This window comes from Ruditapes philippinarum, unplaced genomic scaffold (assembly GCF_026571515.1).
Source record: "Ruditapes philippinarum isolate M1 unplaced genomic scaffold, ASM2657151v2 ctg1031_1_1_1_1, whole genome shotgun sequence".
NCBI lineage: Eukaryota > Metazoa > Mollusca > Bivalvia > Venerida > Veneridae > Ruditapes > Ruditapes philippinarum.
Window position 1 is genome coordinate 249,107 of NW_026853822.1, and position 16,855 is coordinate 265,961.

General features: G+C 34.4%; 1 protein-coding gene across 1 annotated transcript in view; it reads right to left on the reverse strand.

The window, feature by feature from the left end:
- The window catches only part of LOC132738054 (uncharacterized), an 82,198-nt gene that overhangs the window by 13,934 nt on the left and 51,409 nt on the right, over nt 1-16,855 (reverse strand). Inside the window, exons 41-50 of the mRNA XM_060725477.1 lie at nt 16,697-16,747; nt 15,095-15,142; nt 14,194-14,259; nt 13,119-13,242; nt 10,111-10,228; nt 9,193-9,273; nt 4,215-4,583; nt 2,998-3,083; nt 1,912-1,978; nt 1,521-1,709 (exon numbers count right to left, since the gene is read on the reverse strand). Coding sequence (XP_060581460.1) covers nt 1,521-1,709; nt 1,912-1,978; nt 2,998-3,083; nt 4,215-4,583; nt 9,193-9,273; nt 10,111-10,228; nt 13,119-13,242; nt 14,194-14,259; nt 15,095-15,142; nt 16,697-16,747 — 1,199 coding nt within the window. The remainder of the gene's footprint in view (nt 1-1,520; nt 1,710-1,911; nt 1,979-2,997; nt 3,084-4,214; nt 4,584-9,192; nt 9,274-10,110; nt 10,229-13,118; nt 13,243-14,193; nt 14,260-15,094; nt 15,143-16,696; nt 16,748-16,855) is intronic.

Here is a 16,855-nt window from a genome sequence, read left to right on the forward strand (position 1 = left end):
GCTACTACTGCTTCTGCTACTACTACTACTACTGCTACTACTACTACTACTACTACTACTACTACTACTACTACTGCTACTACTGCTACTGCTGCTGCTGCTTCTGCTGCTGCTGCTACTGCTGCTACTGCTACTGCTGCTACTGCTACTGCTACTACTGCTACTGATACTAATACTACTACTGCTACTGCTACTGTTACTGCTACTACTGCTACTGCTACTACTACTATTACTACTACTACTGCTACTACTACTACTGCTAGTACTGCTAATACTGCTACTGCTGCAACTACCACTACTACTGCTACTGCTTCTGCTGCTACTGCTATTACTTCAACTACTACTTCTACTACTGCTACTGCTACTACTGCTGCTACTGCTACTACTTCTGCTGCGACTGCTACTGCTACTACTGCTACTGCTACTACTACTACTACTACAACTACCACTAATACTGCTACTGCTTCTGCTGCTACTGCTTTTACTACAACTACTACTACATACTACTTCTACTACTGCTGCTGCTACTACTACTACTGCTGCTGCTGCTACTACTGCTGTTGATACTACTGCTACTGCTACTGCTGCTGATACTACTGCTACTGCTACTACTACTGCTAGTGCTACTGCTGCTGCTGCTGCTGCTGCTGCTACTGCTACTGCTACTGCTACAGCTACTGCTACTGCTACTGCTACTGCTACTGCTACTGCTACTGCTACTGCTACTACTACTACTACTACTACTACTACTACTACTACTACTACTACTACAACCATCACGTTCAGAGAAAGAAATGGAAGACCGATTTGAAAACAGGGCAAACCATTATTAGACGATAAGAAACTGCTTCTTGACCTGCACTTTGCACATGGGTAGAATATGTTGCCGCCAGCCGGCGAATGATTGTATGTCACACAATTGCCGTTAGTCAAGGTATTTGCTTTTATCTAAGTGTCATTTGTTCAAAATATTCCCTGGTCGTTTAGAATTTTAAAACGAATGCTCAGCTTCTTTTACTCAAATTTTAAGAATCTGATTATTGAGAAAGTGACACTAACTCAAAATTGGCCAATGGAAATCCTGACATTTGAGACAGAATAACAAAAGAAGTACCGGCCTAAATTTGTTTCAGGAAGCGGACTGGAAAATGATTCATTACTTTTCAAGAATTTCTTTCATAATCGAGCTGGAAATAGTATAAATGCAATTGATTATACATTTTAGCCGCGTCACGAAAAAACCAACGTAATGTGTTTGTGACCAGCATGGATCCAAACCAGCATGCGCATCTAAGCAGTCTGATCAGGATGCATGCTGTTCGCTTACAGACCCTATAACAAGTAAAGAAACTGATAGCGAACAGCATGGATCCTGATCAGTATGCGAGGATGCGCATGCTGGTCTGGATCCATGCTGGTCGTAACGTTGGTTTTGTCGTGACGCGGCTCATTTATCATTGTTTGACCTTATAATTTCATGAATCCATACGACGTCTTATTCTCAATACAATTATACGTACCATAAATGTTCCTTGGGACTCTTTCACTACATAAAGTGATTTTTTCTCTGTTCTCTGTAGGTATGAAGAAGTAAATGGTGGGGAACAGAAATTTACTGCAAAAACATCTTTACCATTCCTTATATATACTGCACAGACGCATTTCACGTTAGTCCAATCACCGCTACATGACTGTGTTGTTATTTGAACCTTTAATAACAATAAAGCATTATGAAACTGCGGTACATATATCATTAAAATAAAAGTCGAACTTTAATGACTGTGTCAGAAACAAATAATTGTACATGTAAATAATTGTTAACAACTATTAATATATCCGCATATCTTATCAAATTAGTTCGGTAAAGTAAAATTAAAAAAGATTTTATATAACATAAAACATGTACAATACCTCCGCCGATTTCTTTGTGTTCTTGTACATAAGAAAAGTTCCATCAATCGAATTAACGCTGTATGGTCTAAAGATTTAGAAAAAAGAGCAGTCACCATTTATAGCTATTAAATATCTTATGCGTAATAATATATTATTAAAAAATCATACAGAAATTTAGACAAATATCTCAGTTAAGAATTGAAAGAAATGAAACAGCACAGTACAGTACAGTTTCCAAACGGTAATCTGAAAGTCCGAGGTTCGGGAGACTTCACATGTTTCCTTTACTATAACATAACAAGCATGTTGTTATAACATCTGTTTTATTTAACGGCGTACTAACACAATTTGATTGTATATGGTGCCGAATGGATAATGATTCTGGCTAACCTCCGGTGTTAAAATCCTGCAGCAATATCAGGGATAAAAACTACCTCCATTGCTTGAGCCAAGAGTTTCATAGACTCCAGTTATTTGAATCCATTTATTCGTTTCTTACGATCATGCATGGATAAACAATGACTGCAATTCTAAAGCCTAAAACCTTATAGGCAACCCATCAGCTATAATGGGAACTATATTTAAACATTTGAGCCACGTCATGACAAAACCAACATATAGGGTTTGTGGCCAGCATGGATCCAGACCAGGCTGCGCGTCCGCGCAGTCTGATCAGGATCCATGATGTTTGCTATCAGTTTCTCTATTTGTAAAAGAGATGGTTAGCGAATAGCATGGATCCTGATCAGACTGCGTGGATGCGCAGGCTGGTCTGGATCCATGCTGGTCGCAAACCCATTACGTTGGTTTTGTCGTGACGCGGCTCATTTGATGATGTTGGAACTCATTATCACTGTCCTTGTACGGCATTTGTTAAATTGACCCTGTTATTAAGCTTCACCCACATATCTTCAAATTTGTGTCTATTCGGTCGTCTACCGCATGATGCGGAGTTTTCCTTCCCTATTTTCTTCACACTTATTGTTGTTCCTACTGATATAATTTTAGCTCTTCAATGGATATAATAATAGATACATGTCGCTGTTTTAGGATCATATAATAAATGTCAAGTATAATTAAAATAAATAAAGTAAGTATGCTTACAATTCGTCAAATGTTCCAAACCTTGGATCATTTGTAGCGTGACAGTGTGTGCCCTTCCAGAAAGGGTCATCCTCATTTACATTCAGCTAAATAATAGTAAAGGTCAAAAGTTAACAAATTAACTTAATAACTTACACTCCAATATAATTGTATTATGACTTGGCTACATATCCTTTACAATTTGAACCTAATTTTGTATTTGACCAGAGCGTCGCAACATATCATGTACAGGCGTTTTCGTGATTATGTTGTATCTCATGTACAGAATAAATCACAAATACTCAAATATTATGAACAGATTTTATGTCTTTGTTACATATCATGTACATATATTTATGTCATTGTTACATATCAAGTACAGATTATCATTTCTTTGTCAATTATCATGTTCAGTTTTTTACTACTTGTAAAATCTCATGTACAGATTGTATGCCTTACACATTATGTACAGATTTTATGTCTTTGCTACATATCATGAACATATTTGTATGCCTTAAATTGTGTTATATTATGTACAGATTTTATGCCTTTGTTATGCATCATGTACAGATTTTTATGTCTTTGTTACACATTATGTACAGATTTTATGTCTTTGCTACATATCATTTACAAATTTTATGCCTTTGTTACATATCATGTAAAGATGTTTTATTTCTTAATAACATACTATTAAAAATATATCATAATTACGTAATATTTATATTACAAATAGACATAAGTGAACGGTTCAATGCTCGTAAACTCATACAAATGAAAAAGCAAGAGTGCACGATAACTAAATTATACTAGCATAGGTTTGGACATACTTTACAAAACAAATTGAGCTGAAATATCTTACGCAAGCTTGCCTTAAAGTGTTTTTTTTTTAATTTTTTTTTATTGTTTTTTTTGAAACAATATCAAGTTGTTGTAACTTGTTTCATTCTGCCAAGTTTGTCTATGATACATGAAATTTTATAATTAATTCTTATAACTATATGTTTCATAAAGTCAATAACGCATCAATTTATGCAAATATAATTACCTTTTCTTTCTTTCCAGATAAAATAAAAGGGCAATTTGTTATAACGAATTTAGCTGAGTAGCTTTATCACTGTTAAATGAAGTTTGTAGAAGAAACAAGGTGCTTTTATATCAAATCAAATCAAGTCATCGCGTAAAACAAACTTTTAAATATATATTATGTCATGATAAAAACTTTATAAAACCAAAAATACCTCAATCTCCTCAGTGAAGGTACCTCTAAAGTAGCTTTCGACGGAACCGAAGGTTTCTATTTCCACACGTGCCTTAAACTGTGTTTTTCCAAGTACGTACTGTTCATCATCATTCCTCAATATAAACTTGATCGCTTTCTCTCCAATATCTTCATCCCCGCTGTGTTTCCCGTATATCCTAATACCACAAGTTTCTGCTGATCCCTTCACTGCCAGAGATGGCTCGCTGCACGAGTTGTCGTCATCTAATATTGTCGCTTTTATAATGATGTAACATTCGTCGTCTTCTTGACAAATTAACGGAAGATCAAAGTATGCCGTGATATTCGCATCATTGCCCCTTTTAATCTCGATTGTGGTGGATTCAGCCTGTAACAGTATGCACAGATGTTCAGAGAATTGTCTTAATCTTTAACCTATTGAATTTCATAGATTTACGTTTCATTTGACTATTTATGGAAGTGTTTATTATACCAAAAATATGGATATCAAATTGAAATCAATGCTTTAGCATTGTTAGAACAGCATTCGAAATGGACCACATGAAAAACACGTGTGTTGTAAATGACCACGCGTTGCAAATTTGATCGCAGGTAGGGTAGGACAGGTAAACGTGTCAATGATATGATTTCCAAAAACAGGGGTTGACACATTTAAAAAGATTTTCTGAACTGATAATATTAAAAAAATGCAAGATAACAAGAACGTTTGAAAATGAACATTTATATCAGTATTTTATTATAGCAATTGTATTACTGCGACATATAGGCTATATGAGTCGTGCAGGAGTTTTAGATTGCGCGGTGGCCGGTTCTAATCTGGATTGTAGAACCTTTTACATAAACGGGTCTAGTTTTGTCCTTAAAGTCTGATTTAAGACAAGGTAAGATATCCTGACATGGCTCAGCTGGAAACGACGGTACTATGAATGATATTTGTTATTTGGTATTTTGCAGAAAAGGAAATATATTTTTCCTAAAACGTTTTGCGATAATAATATGAATAAACAACACTTTTTTGTCCGTTGTAACAAAACTGACTCTAAAAACCCAACTTTTTCAAATTTTATGACGCAATACAGTACTGCGCACATCATTCGACTGTCCGTCTGTATGCCCGCAGATAATTCGTGACTGTGGGAAGACTTTCGTTAAAACTTCTTCGATCAAATTAGATGGTTTTGGTAGTTTTTAAGATTATTTTGCATGCAGAACCTTAACTAAGAAGTTTTGAAGTTATAAGAGAGCAATAATTCCTCCAAAAATTCCATGTCAGAGTTATATGCCATGACTTCGTTAGTTTTTATTTGTTTGGGTCGTCAGACCAAACAAATAATGGTAGCGAAATTTCAGAGCCTAATGCTGTTAATTGCAAATGCCTAAAGTAGTACACTTTTTTGAAGCGGTTACTTCCCTTTATATGTACACTAACGCCGAAAAATTCAGGGGAGATCAATGCGTAAAGTTTGTCAAATGACAGGCGCATGAATTTTCAAGCAAAGTAGTTCTCGAATGGTCGAAGATTTCTAATATTGTTTCATTCTTTATAGATATACATGCTTACAGTAAGCTCCATGATTATTTACATCTGTGTTAAACAACAGGTTTAGCGTCGAAATAATAAGAGTTACAAACCCTAAATTAGAATAATATGGTTTTCTTCAGGCCGTTAACATATAACTTCACTGTGGCCGAGGGAGGGGTTTGCACGCTCTCTTATGAATCGAGAGGTCTAGAGTTCAAATCCCAGTTGATGCAACTCATTTTTTTTTAAATTTTAAGTCAAATAAACAATGAATTGACTATCAGTGTTGCAATTAGTCTTATAGCCAATTTACTCCAGTTAAGACACTGAAAAGTATTGGTGGCACTTTACAAAAGCAAATTTGTTTATAATCTTACAACCTTCACCATTCTGACATTCTGAGACCAAAACAAATTCAGCGCCTTATGTGCTTTGATTTTAACTGATTTTGCTTGAAAAAAATCTTAACCAACTATTTGCTAAAATTCACAAGGGTCTTGATTCTGTCAACTTTATCTAAGAGTAACGGGCTTTGGAAAATTTCCTCCAATTACGATGTCAAATAAATGTATAAAATTTACATGCAAATATATTCAGTGGTTGTTAATATATATGATGTTGTGCAACAAGTTGTGTATAAATTTCTAAATAAAGTATTAACTGAAAAACATTTAAAAATGCATTGGCAGGTGTGGTGAATAGGCAAAATAGATTAAGGTTCAACGTATTAAATATCTGCAAGAAATTCTTTCAACTACCGCTGCCACCATCTCTACTATTATCATCATACCTACCTCTTTCACAACCACTTGATCAGTATACACATTTGTTTTTAAATTAGCCGAAAAAAATGCATAATTATGTCATAATGGTATTTACTTTTGTCAAAAAAGTTGTATTTGTTTTATAGAACTGTTTTTACTCAGAAGAAAACAGAAAAAACTCGTAGCAAGACAACCAGAAAGACAAACAAAAAGGACGCAGTAAATACATGTACTGACATATAATGCAATATACTACAAGCAAATATTCAAAGATTTCCATTCCTATTCAAATTAATTGACGTGTTAACTAGCAATAACACTGATTAGGTAAACATGCATGTTATGATGTATTTTGCGTATTAATATTGACCTGTTACGATTTCGCATAAAAAAATCGGTATCGATAACATTCGTAACATGAGATGCATCTTCACACATTTGTAAAACCAGTTACGAATGAGATCAAATTCGTTACAGGTGTTACAAATGTTATGATAAATAACAGCCGGACGGACAGATTAACAGAAAATAAAGATTTAGTGGTAATTCAATTGATAGATCCCTACTCTGATATTTTATTTGAATAACAATATTAGATTTAACCACAAACACTGACATGTGCTCTTTTGTTAACAAATACGTTTTGGTGAAATTTGAATTAGACACGTTAGAGTAATATATACCCATTGCTCCTGTAAGCCACATCAAAACATAATTATTGGCCACATGAAATCGCTTTTACCGTAGAAAAACAAAGTTGACCACAGTTTACTTAATGTGAACAATATGTATGGAACGCCGTGACTGTTTTATGCTATTAATGTTTTTGCTATCTTGTGAAATGATGTTATTATTTTGTCATTTTAGCATATTAACATGTGCAATTTACATCATATCTTGTCTAAAGACAATGCTGGCTTGTTCAAACAGCATGTTAACTTGTCAAATAATCATTATGACATGTGCAGACAACATGTTAACTTGTCAAAGTATCATGATGACTTGTGCAAACGACATGTTAACTTGTAAAAATATCACGGTGACTTGTGCAAACGACATGGTAACTTGTCAAAATTTCATGATGACTTGTGCAAACAGCATGTTAACTTGTCGAATTATCGTGATGACATGCTCATAATACCTTAACAAGTAAACATGTGTTTTGCACAAGTCATCATGATCTTGACAAATTTACATGTTGTCTGCACAAATCATCATGATAATTTGACAAGTTAACATGTCATTTGCACAAGTCATCATGATACATTGACAAGTTAGAATGGAGTTTGCACAAGTCATCACGATACCTTGACAAGTTAACATGCTGTTTGCACATGTCATCATGAAATTTTGACAAGTAAACATGTCGCTTTCACAAATCACCATGAAACTTGGACATGTTAGCATGTTGTTTGCACATGTTATCACGATGATTTGACAAGTTAACATACTGTTTGCACATTTCATCATGAAATTTTGACAAGTTAGCATATCATTTTCACAAGTTATCATTATACTTGGACAAGTTTACATGTCGTTTGCACAAGTCATCATACGGAAGCTTGTATGTACCCCCGCTATGAAGACATGAAGTCGTCTCCCTCGACTTATAGAACACAACAAGTCGTCAAAATCACGACGACAAGTTTATATATACAATGTCATTTTGACAAAATATATGTCATCATGTCGAGATACGGCATCCCGACTTTCAAACATAAATATACTTGTCGGCTTGAAGTAACATGTATGTCGACCTCCATGTTATTTCCATGCGTCAAATATATTAATGTATGAAAGTCGGGATGCCGTATCGCGACATGATGACCTATATTTTGTCAAATGACATGGTATATATAATCTTGTGGTCGTAATTATGACGACTTGTTGTGTTATATAAGTCGAGGGAGACGACTTCATGTCTTCATAGCGGGGGTGCATACAAGCTTCCGAATCATCATGATACTTGGACAAGTTTACATGCTGTATGCACATGTCATAACGATAATTCGACAAGTTAACATGCTGTTTACACATGTCATCATGAAAGTTTGACATGTTAGCATGGCATTTGCACAAGTTATCATAATACTTTGACAAGTTAACATGTTGTCTTTACAAGTCATTATGGTAATTTGACATGTTAACATGCTGTTTGCACAAGTTAGCATGATACTTTGACAAGTTTACATGCTGTTTGTACATGTCATCACGATAATTCGACAAGTTAACATGTCGTTTGCACAAATCATCATTATACTTTGACAAGTTAACATGGCGTTTGCACAAGCCATCATGACACTTTGACAAGTTAACATGCTGTTTGCACATGTCATCAAGTTAACATGTCGTTTGCACAAGTCATCATTACATTTTGACAAGTTACCATGTCGTTTGCACAAGTCATCATTATACTTTGACAAGTTAACACGTTGTTTGCACAAGTCATCACGATACTTTTACCAGTAAGCATGTTGTCTGCACATGTCATCATAATAATTTGACAAGTTAACATGCTGTTTGTACAAGTCAGCATGTTCCTTTGACAAGACATGATGTAAATTGCACATGTTAAAATGCTCAAACGACAAAATAATGTCATGGTTTCACAAGATAACAAAAAAATTGATTACATGAGACAGTTACGGCGTTCCATAAATAAGAAAAAAACAATAAAATAAAATGTTTACCTGAACAGGGTCTTCAGCATCAGAAACTGTAGTATAAACCAAATCACCATTTAAGCTGTACACGTCGATTACACATACGTACTGAAATTAAAATTGATAACATACAGTGTTAGATTGAAATGCATTTTAGCATAAAAAAGTCTTATAAAGGCAATACAATCACTTCCAATAAACACTCGAAACAATGTACGGAAGGGTTTTTATGTCATCCGTAACAAGTTATGAATCTGAGTTACTTAATGCAGTCGCGTAGCAAGCAAGGGGATTCGTAATCACTTTAAAAAAACGAAACGAACTTTTTAAATAAAAAACAACAGAAAAACATCAAATGGAAAAGACAAAAATTACAATGATGAATGAAACGAACACCAAAAATTGGAATTTGTTTCCTTACATATTGCAAGGACGATAAAAATAAATGAGCAGCGTCACGAAAAAAACCAACATAGTGGGTTTGCGACCAGCATGGATCCAGACCAGCCTGTGCATCCGCGCAGTCTGATCAGGATCCATGCTGTTCGCTTACAAACCCTATAACAAGTAGAGAAACTGAGAGCGAACCGCATGGATCCTGATCAGACTGCGCGGATGCGCAGGCTGGTCTGGATCCATGCTGGTCGCAAACGCATTATTTTGGTTTTGTCATGACACGGCTCAAATATGTCTCCGTTCAGTAACATAATTGATTCGACAAACAATATATAATCAAATTTTAGCGTTGGTAAAAGTCCTCACTTCTTTTAAATCAGTTCCAAATGCAGTCCGTACAATAAACATGCATACCACATTAACGCAAATCGAAGTGAAAATTTAACTTAAAAAACTCGTTCAACAGATTAAACTGTCATAGTGGACACAGATAAAGTTTAATGAGTCTGGGAAGGTATGAAGTCAATCAGTTTTGAAATATTCACACACCTCTAAGTCTAAAGCATATTGTCCATGTAAGTCAAAGCGATCAACAGGGACTTGATACCCTCTAGCTTCAGCAGCTGTCAATCTGTTGGTTTTATATAACTCATATCCATCGCCATTCCTGCAAAGAACAATTTAAAGTCGTTAATTCAGACCTGCAGTACAAAGCGTAAAGAAGATATCAAAGTTAATTATATGTACATATTTTCTACTTATAATACTGCACGTTTTTGTAACGTCGCTTTCCATTGGATAATCGTGACGTTTATATAATTTTATATAAACGGCTGCTGTTGATTCATGAAGAAATCTTACTGTTTTCTCTTAAAAATGATGCTTGCTGTATTATAAATTCGTTATAAAGATTGTTGAGGGGTTATATGACCGTATATAAACGGCTGTTTGCAATATAACCCTCGCCTAGCGGCTCGGATCATATTTACAGATAGCCGTTTATATAGAGCCATGTAACCTGTCAACAATCTTTAAAACTAATAATATAATGTATGCATGACATGCACCGATAAAACCCGACAGAAAAAAATCACCAGTGATATAACGCTAAAGCTTAATATATAGTTAAAATTGGACTGGACAAGATATATGACAAGTAAAATGGTTTCCTGCGGTGAACATTTTAATGATATAAAGATATTTCATTTAACTATTTTCAACATTATTTGGGGGGGGGGGGGGGGGGGGGTAAATAAACGTTTGTATCAGGAATATAGTTTACAATAATCGATCAATATAGAAGAAGGTATTTGGAAACAGGTGAACGTTGAAGAACATATAACAATTATTTCTTTTTAAGAAAATGATTAAATAGGCCTACCATTTTATGAATAATTCCGAGCAAAAAATAAATTAAGTAAACACACAAGTTTACGCAGAAAATATCTCTATCTATTATGGCAGATGCCACTACGAATATCTTAATTTTGTAGATTTTCAGTTTAAACAATTTATTGTTTGTAAAATTTGAGATAGATATTAAGGAAACATTGATAATTTTCAAACACATCATTCAAGTTTTTCCACCTTATGGTAAAATAATTATAGAAAATTAGAAATATCGCGTAATAGTTTTTTGTTCTCAATTAGGTATAATTCGGACTAATTCCCTACAGGTGAATCCGTAACGTACCGGCTAACGGTATTTAGCTGGGTTTTCGAAAAGGTCAATTAACCAATTACATGAATTATATACGGTTTACAGATCACATGCTCCTCCAAGTACCGAAAACAGGTCACGTGCTCCTCCATGCCTCAAAAGTTAAACGCGTACCAATACCCTGGGAATAAAGGGGTTATCAAAAGAGTTTTTTGATCTATCACCGCAGATTTTACTAGATCGAGTCACATCAGGTGCTTTTGTGTCTCGTACAATCTTAGTCCAAAACAAGGTTCAGATCAAGATGCTCTTGTTATAATATAACTGCTATTGTTTGCAAGTTAGTATGGAATGCCGTTAGGGCCATCGCCTATGAATGTGTTGATCTAAAACACGAAAGTCGATAGTACGATGGTGAAAACGCGAAATCACGAAACTACGATGGTGAAAACGCGAAAGCACGATGATGAAAACGCGATAGTACGATGATGAAAACGCGACAGTACGATACTACGATGATGAAAACGCGATAAACTATCGTGTTTTCACCATCGTACTGTCGCGTTTTCACCATCGTAGTTTCGTGATTTCGCGTTTTCATCATCGTACTGTCGAGTATCGCGTTTCAGATCAAACCATTCATACGCGATGGCCCTAACGGCATTCCGGAATGCCGTTAGGGCCATCGCCTATGAATGTGTTAATCTGAAACGCGATAGTCGATAGTACGATGGTGAAAACACGAAATCACGAAACTACGATGGTGAAAATGCGATAGTACGATGATGAAAACGCGATAGTACGATGATGAAAACGCGATAGTACGATGATGAAAACACGACAGAACGATGGTGAAAACGCGATAGTACGATGATGAAAACACGACAGTACGATGATTAAAACGCGATAGTACGATGGTGAAAACGCGATAGTACGATGATGAAAACACGACAGTACGATGATGAAAACGCTAAATCACGAAACTACGATGGTGAAAACGCGACAGTACGGTGATGAAAACACGACAGTACGATGATGAAAACGCGAAATCACGAAACTAAGATGGTGAAAACGCGACAGTACGATGGTGAAAACACGATAGTTTATCGCGTTTTCATCATCGTAGTATCGTACTGTCGCGTTTTTATCATCGTACTTTCGCGTTTTCATCATCGTGCTTTCGCGTTTTCACCATCGTAGTTTCGTGATTTCGCGTTTTCACCATCGTACTATCGACTATAGCGTTTCAGATCAACACATTCATAGGCAATGGCCCTAACGGCATTCCGTAAGTTAGTTGTTAATACACAGATCAACAAATTAATGACATCTCATTCGTATGAAAAGGTCATTGAAGGGCGCCATTGCATTTTGCCATGTAAATGATTCCCGAAAGGACGTCCAAAACGGCAAAAATTGAAAATATTGCTAACTCGGTTAGGTCAAGTTTTGTTTTTTCATGGACAATTTTGGAAAGTACAAGCTAATGTCCATGCCCCCTAGCACCATCTTGATGAAAATTCATCAAGTTTGAGAAATATTAATCTGTTACATGCCACACTTGATTCCTTTTTTACATACACAACCCTTTCAATATTATAATACATAATGAAAAAGGTGTTTTTCCTCTTATTCTAATGCCCTCGATTTTATTCATGCAATCTATGAACCTTAATGTTAATTTAGAAAAGCACCAAGCACAGAAAATTATATAGATAGATAAATATGTCATTGACAAATACATATATTGGTACATGGTCATAAATACAAAACATATAATATAAACTACAGACCTTCCATCATAGACCATCCCACTTTAATTATCGAGCGGTTATATAATATGCTAATCAATATAAAACTAAATTTTTATTGTCGCAGAAAAGAGTTTTGTACATACCACGAGATCTCATATTCAAAGTCGTCTGGTATTTCACAGTCACATGACAATGCAAGCTTTCGCTTACCATCCTCCTCTACAACAAAGGAATGTATTTCAGGAGACAGTTCAGGTCCTTCCCAGGCTGAAATAATTGAATATTTTGTTGACCACATATAAATAATGTTAAAACTGTCGAAAAAAGTGCTTTAAATGTTTTAAAATTACATTTTTGATGTCACATGCATTGCCTGTAACCGTCGCTTTTCATTGCTAGATTTACAAACACTATAACTTCTTTTAGAACTGTTCAAGCGCAGACGGAAAAGCGACATTTATAAACAGGTAACCATCTTCAGTTTATACGACAAAAATTCTTCGTTATTATCAAAAAACTTATTGGCAAAATTTAAAAGCAAATATACATAGTCTAAAATAGAAAGTCATATTCAACAGCAAGAAAAAAGTCGTATAATTTCAGAATATTATTAACGCATACTACAATGTTATATTATATAATCTACTGTTCATCTCGAAATAATGTTTAAAAGAAACTGTTTTAAATATTGTTTGCAGGTCTTGCTGAATCGTCACTTGTTTAAAAATCAGCACTGACATGAATCTGTCTAAAACAAACATTCAACAGTAAGTAATATGGACTTGTATAAAACTAATATATGACCAACTATATACTATCCATCGAAATGATGGAAAAACACGATTAGTCTGTACCGAACAAAAAGCCTCTACATTTTTACTCGAAATTCATTTAGTATTTTACCAGTGGCATGAATCTATTTTTTTTGTAAACCTTTTTAAAATCTATATTACAGTTATAATATAATGATTGCGAAATTTCTGCATAAATTGATTACGTTTGTATCTAGATAATAAAAAATCATATCTGTGTCTTTGTGAGCACAAACATTAAACACCTTGATAATATTATTGCCGTAATTCGATCAATACGAAAACATACTGATGAATTTCGGAATACTGAGACTAAGTGAAAAGTCAATCATAATTATGATACAGCGCTTAACAAATGGAAACATTTTTTTCTCAAAATCTTGATTGTAATGAGTCTATTACTTACGCGGGCCTTGGTAGTCCGGCATTTCCGTCGAGTCATCCGATGAAGTCGAAGTTGGTCCTATATAATCTAAAGAAAATATAAATAGCAAAATTTTGTTTATGTCTCAATCAAGTCAGTTTTATTTAATTATAGAGCTCCGATCTTGTGAATTTTACACATGATGTAATAAACTTACTCTGGCATTAGGAATATTTTAAAGAACTTTAAAAATAAGGGCATCAGGTTGACTAATCTATTGTGACCGGTAGCGCACACTAAGTTGTATTATGGTTAGCGATTATCTTCCGATCAAATGATGAATGTTTTGCTGTTGGTATAATACCGCAATCTTTGAAAAAAGTACAAACTCAGGACCAATTTATATAGCCTGTTCGTGGACGTCTGTGATTGAGACAATTGAAATGATATAAATATTTGATAATTAATTATAAAATATTTCTCAATTTAATCAATCAAATCATCTTATATTTTTTAAGTTGTCAAAAATGGCATTATGTGTTATAAGTTGCTAATGTGTCGGTTTCTCATGTTGATCCCACATTCGAGTACTACTGACGGTTCAGAACAATATTATTATTTTGGCATGAACATTGCTTATCCACGATCTTGTTGCTGGTGTTGGTGATCTTTATTGACAGGGAAAAAAAACATTTATCGTCAAAATCGAGCTTAGAAAACTGTGAACTTGTGTTTTAACCATTTAATACTTAATTCCACGTGTCCAATTCAAATTTTCTTGGACTGTCTTCTATCAAATTTAAGTATCAAACTGCAAATTAAAAGTTTGCCAGGCAAAAATTTAAAGCCTGCACCCAGACAGAACTGACAGGTGTGATAATTCTATAATTGATAGCAGAAACTTAACATTTACGTTTACAGCAAGGTAAGTGATAACAATTACCTGTATCAGTACTCTCCATAGAATCTGTAGATCCGGTAAAATCGTCATCTGATGAAGTAATAAACGTGTGATAATACTTTACAAATTCATCAAATTCTTAAAATTTGTTATTTAAGGTGATGCCTTCAACCAAACAGATTATGCTTATATATCCATACTATGGATGAATTAATGCACTACAAAACATTGCACTCTTACACTTTACACAAATTATTAATACGAGCCATTTATTCCATTTAGACTGCTTTCGGAACAGTTTAGCTTTTACTCATCATCAACTTACTAGATAACGCAAAAGGTTAAAGTGAAATGAATGATTATTATCTCAGTAGAATATCATATGGCACCAATTAAATGGAATGAGAGAAATAGGATAATGTTAAAAATGGTGGTAAAGCTGGACATTTTATTGCTTTGATTTGAAAGAAACAAACTTGATATAAGGTGAAGGAGACATTGTTGAATATAACACAAAGAGCATCACCAGGATATCTCGATTTTAACAAGCGATGCTAAGGTACAGCTTAAGAAATTTCCATCAATCATTATACATTTTAGCGAATCACATGTGTAAGAAAATTAAAATAAATGAAAAACTGAAAATAGATAATACATTTTAGTAATTCATTTAATAAAAATAGCATTCTCGGACTTTTAAATGATTAATATTTATAACACTTAGACGATTGGTTACAAAAACAACATTGTGATTTACTGTGATGGCATCATCCAATAAACGCGTCAAAAAAAAAGGAATGTTTCCCGGGAACACCTACGTTTTTATACACTATTCTAACACGACCCGCATTTTTCCCTATTGTACATAGAAAAACAGTAAGTGTGTGTTATTATGCAACAGATGCACAGTTTGACGTTCTATATTTAGACATGTGACGTAATCATTATACACGTCACACATGTGACGTAATCATTATACACGTGCCGTAACCACTAAAAATCCGACGCGGTGAAAATAAGTACGGAAACAAATCAGGCACAAATTTGCTTAACTATCAAGTACAGCAGCATTTATTTGTTGATGTCGTGTTAGAATAGAAATAATATATCCAAATCAGTGATTTTATCGCTTGATAACATCACTGTTTGTCGTTCGGATGCGCATCATTATATCACTCGGGCTCGTGATATAATTCCTCGCATTCGAACTCCAAACAGTGATGTTATTGAGCGATAAAATTACTGTTTAGGATATATTATTTCTTAAGTAACGTACAGAGAAGAGCTGAAAAGTTGCAACTGAACTGACTGTAAAATTGATGGAAATGCTGTTACTTCTACTCAAATGCAGAACTTGTAAACAGTACTTCCAGCGCTTTGATTCCGACTTTATGAATGAACATTTCGTGTTTGAATTCGTTTCTTTGCTCTTTTACAATTTAATGTTTAATCAAATCAAATATGATAATGCATATTCCTAAATAAAAGCAATGACCATATTTGAATTTAGATTGACCGCGTTAAAATTATTGATGAATGGTTGCAAAACGAATGCATTGCATCATTTCGACAATAAATTCCCTTATGATGATTTATAAGTAAAGTAAATGGGAATAGTGAAAAATGGGAATAAACACTGCATACCTGTTTCAGTCATAGGAGGCGTGGGCATTGTTGAATCATAACTGTTATCCGCTGAAAAAATAATGAAAATGATGTTTAGAATTAAAGAGAATACACACTTAATTGTTCAGTTCATTGAATCATAAAGAAATGGTGCTTATAAATGAACAACAATTAACA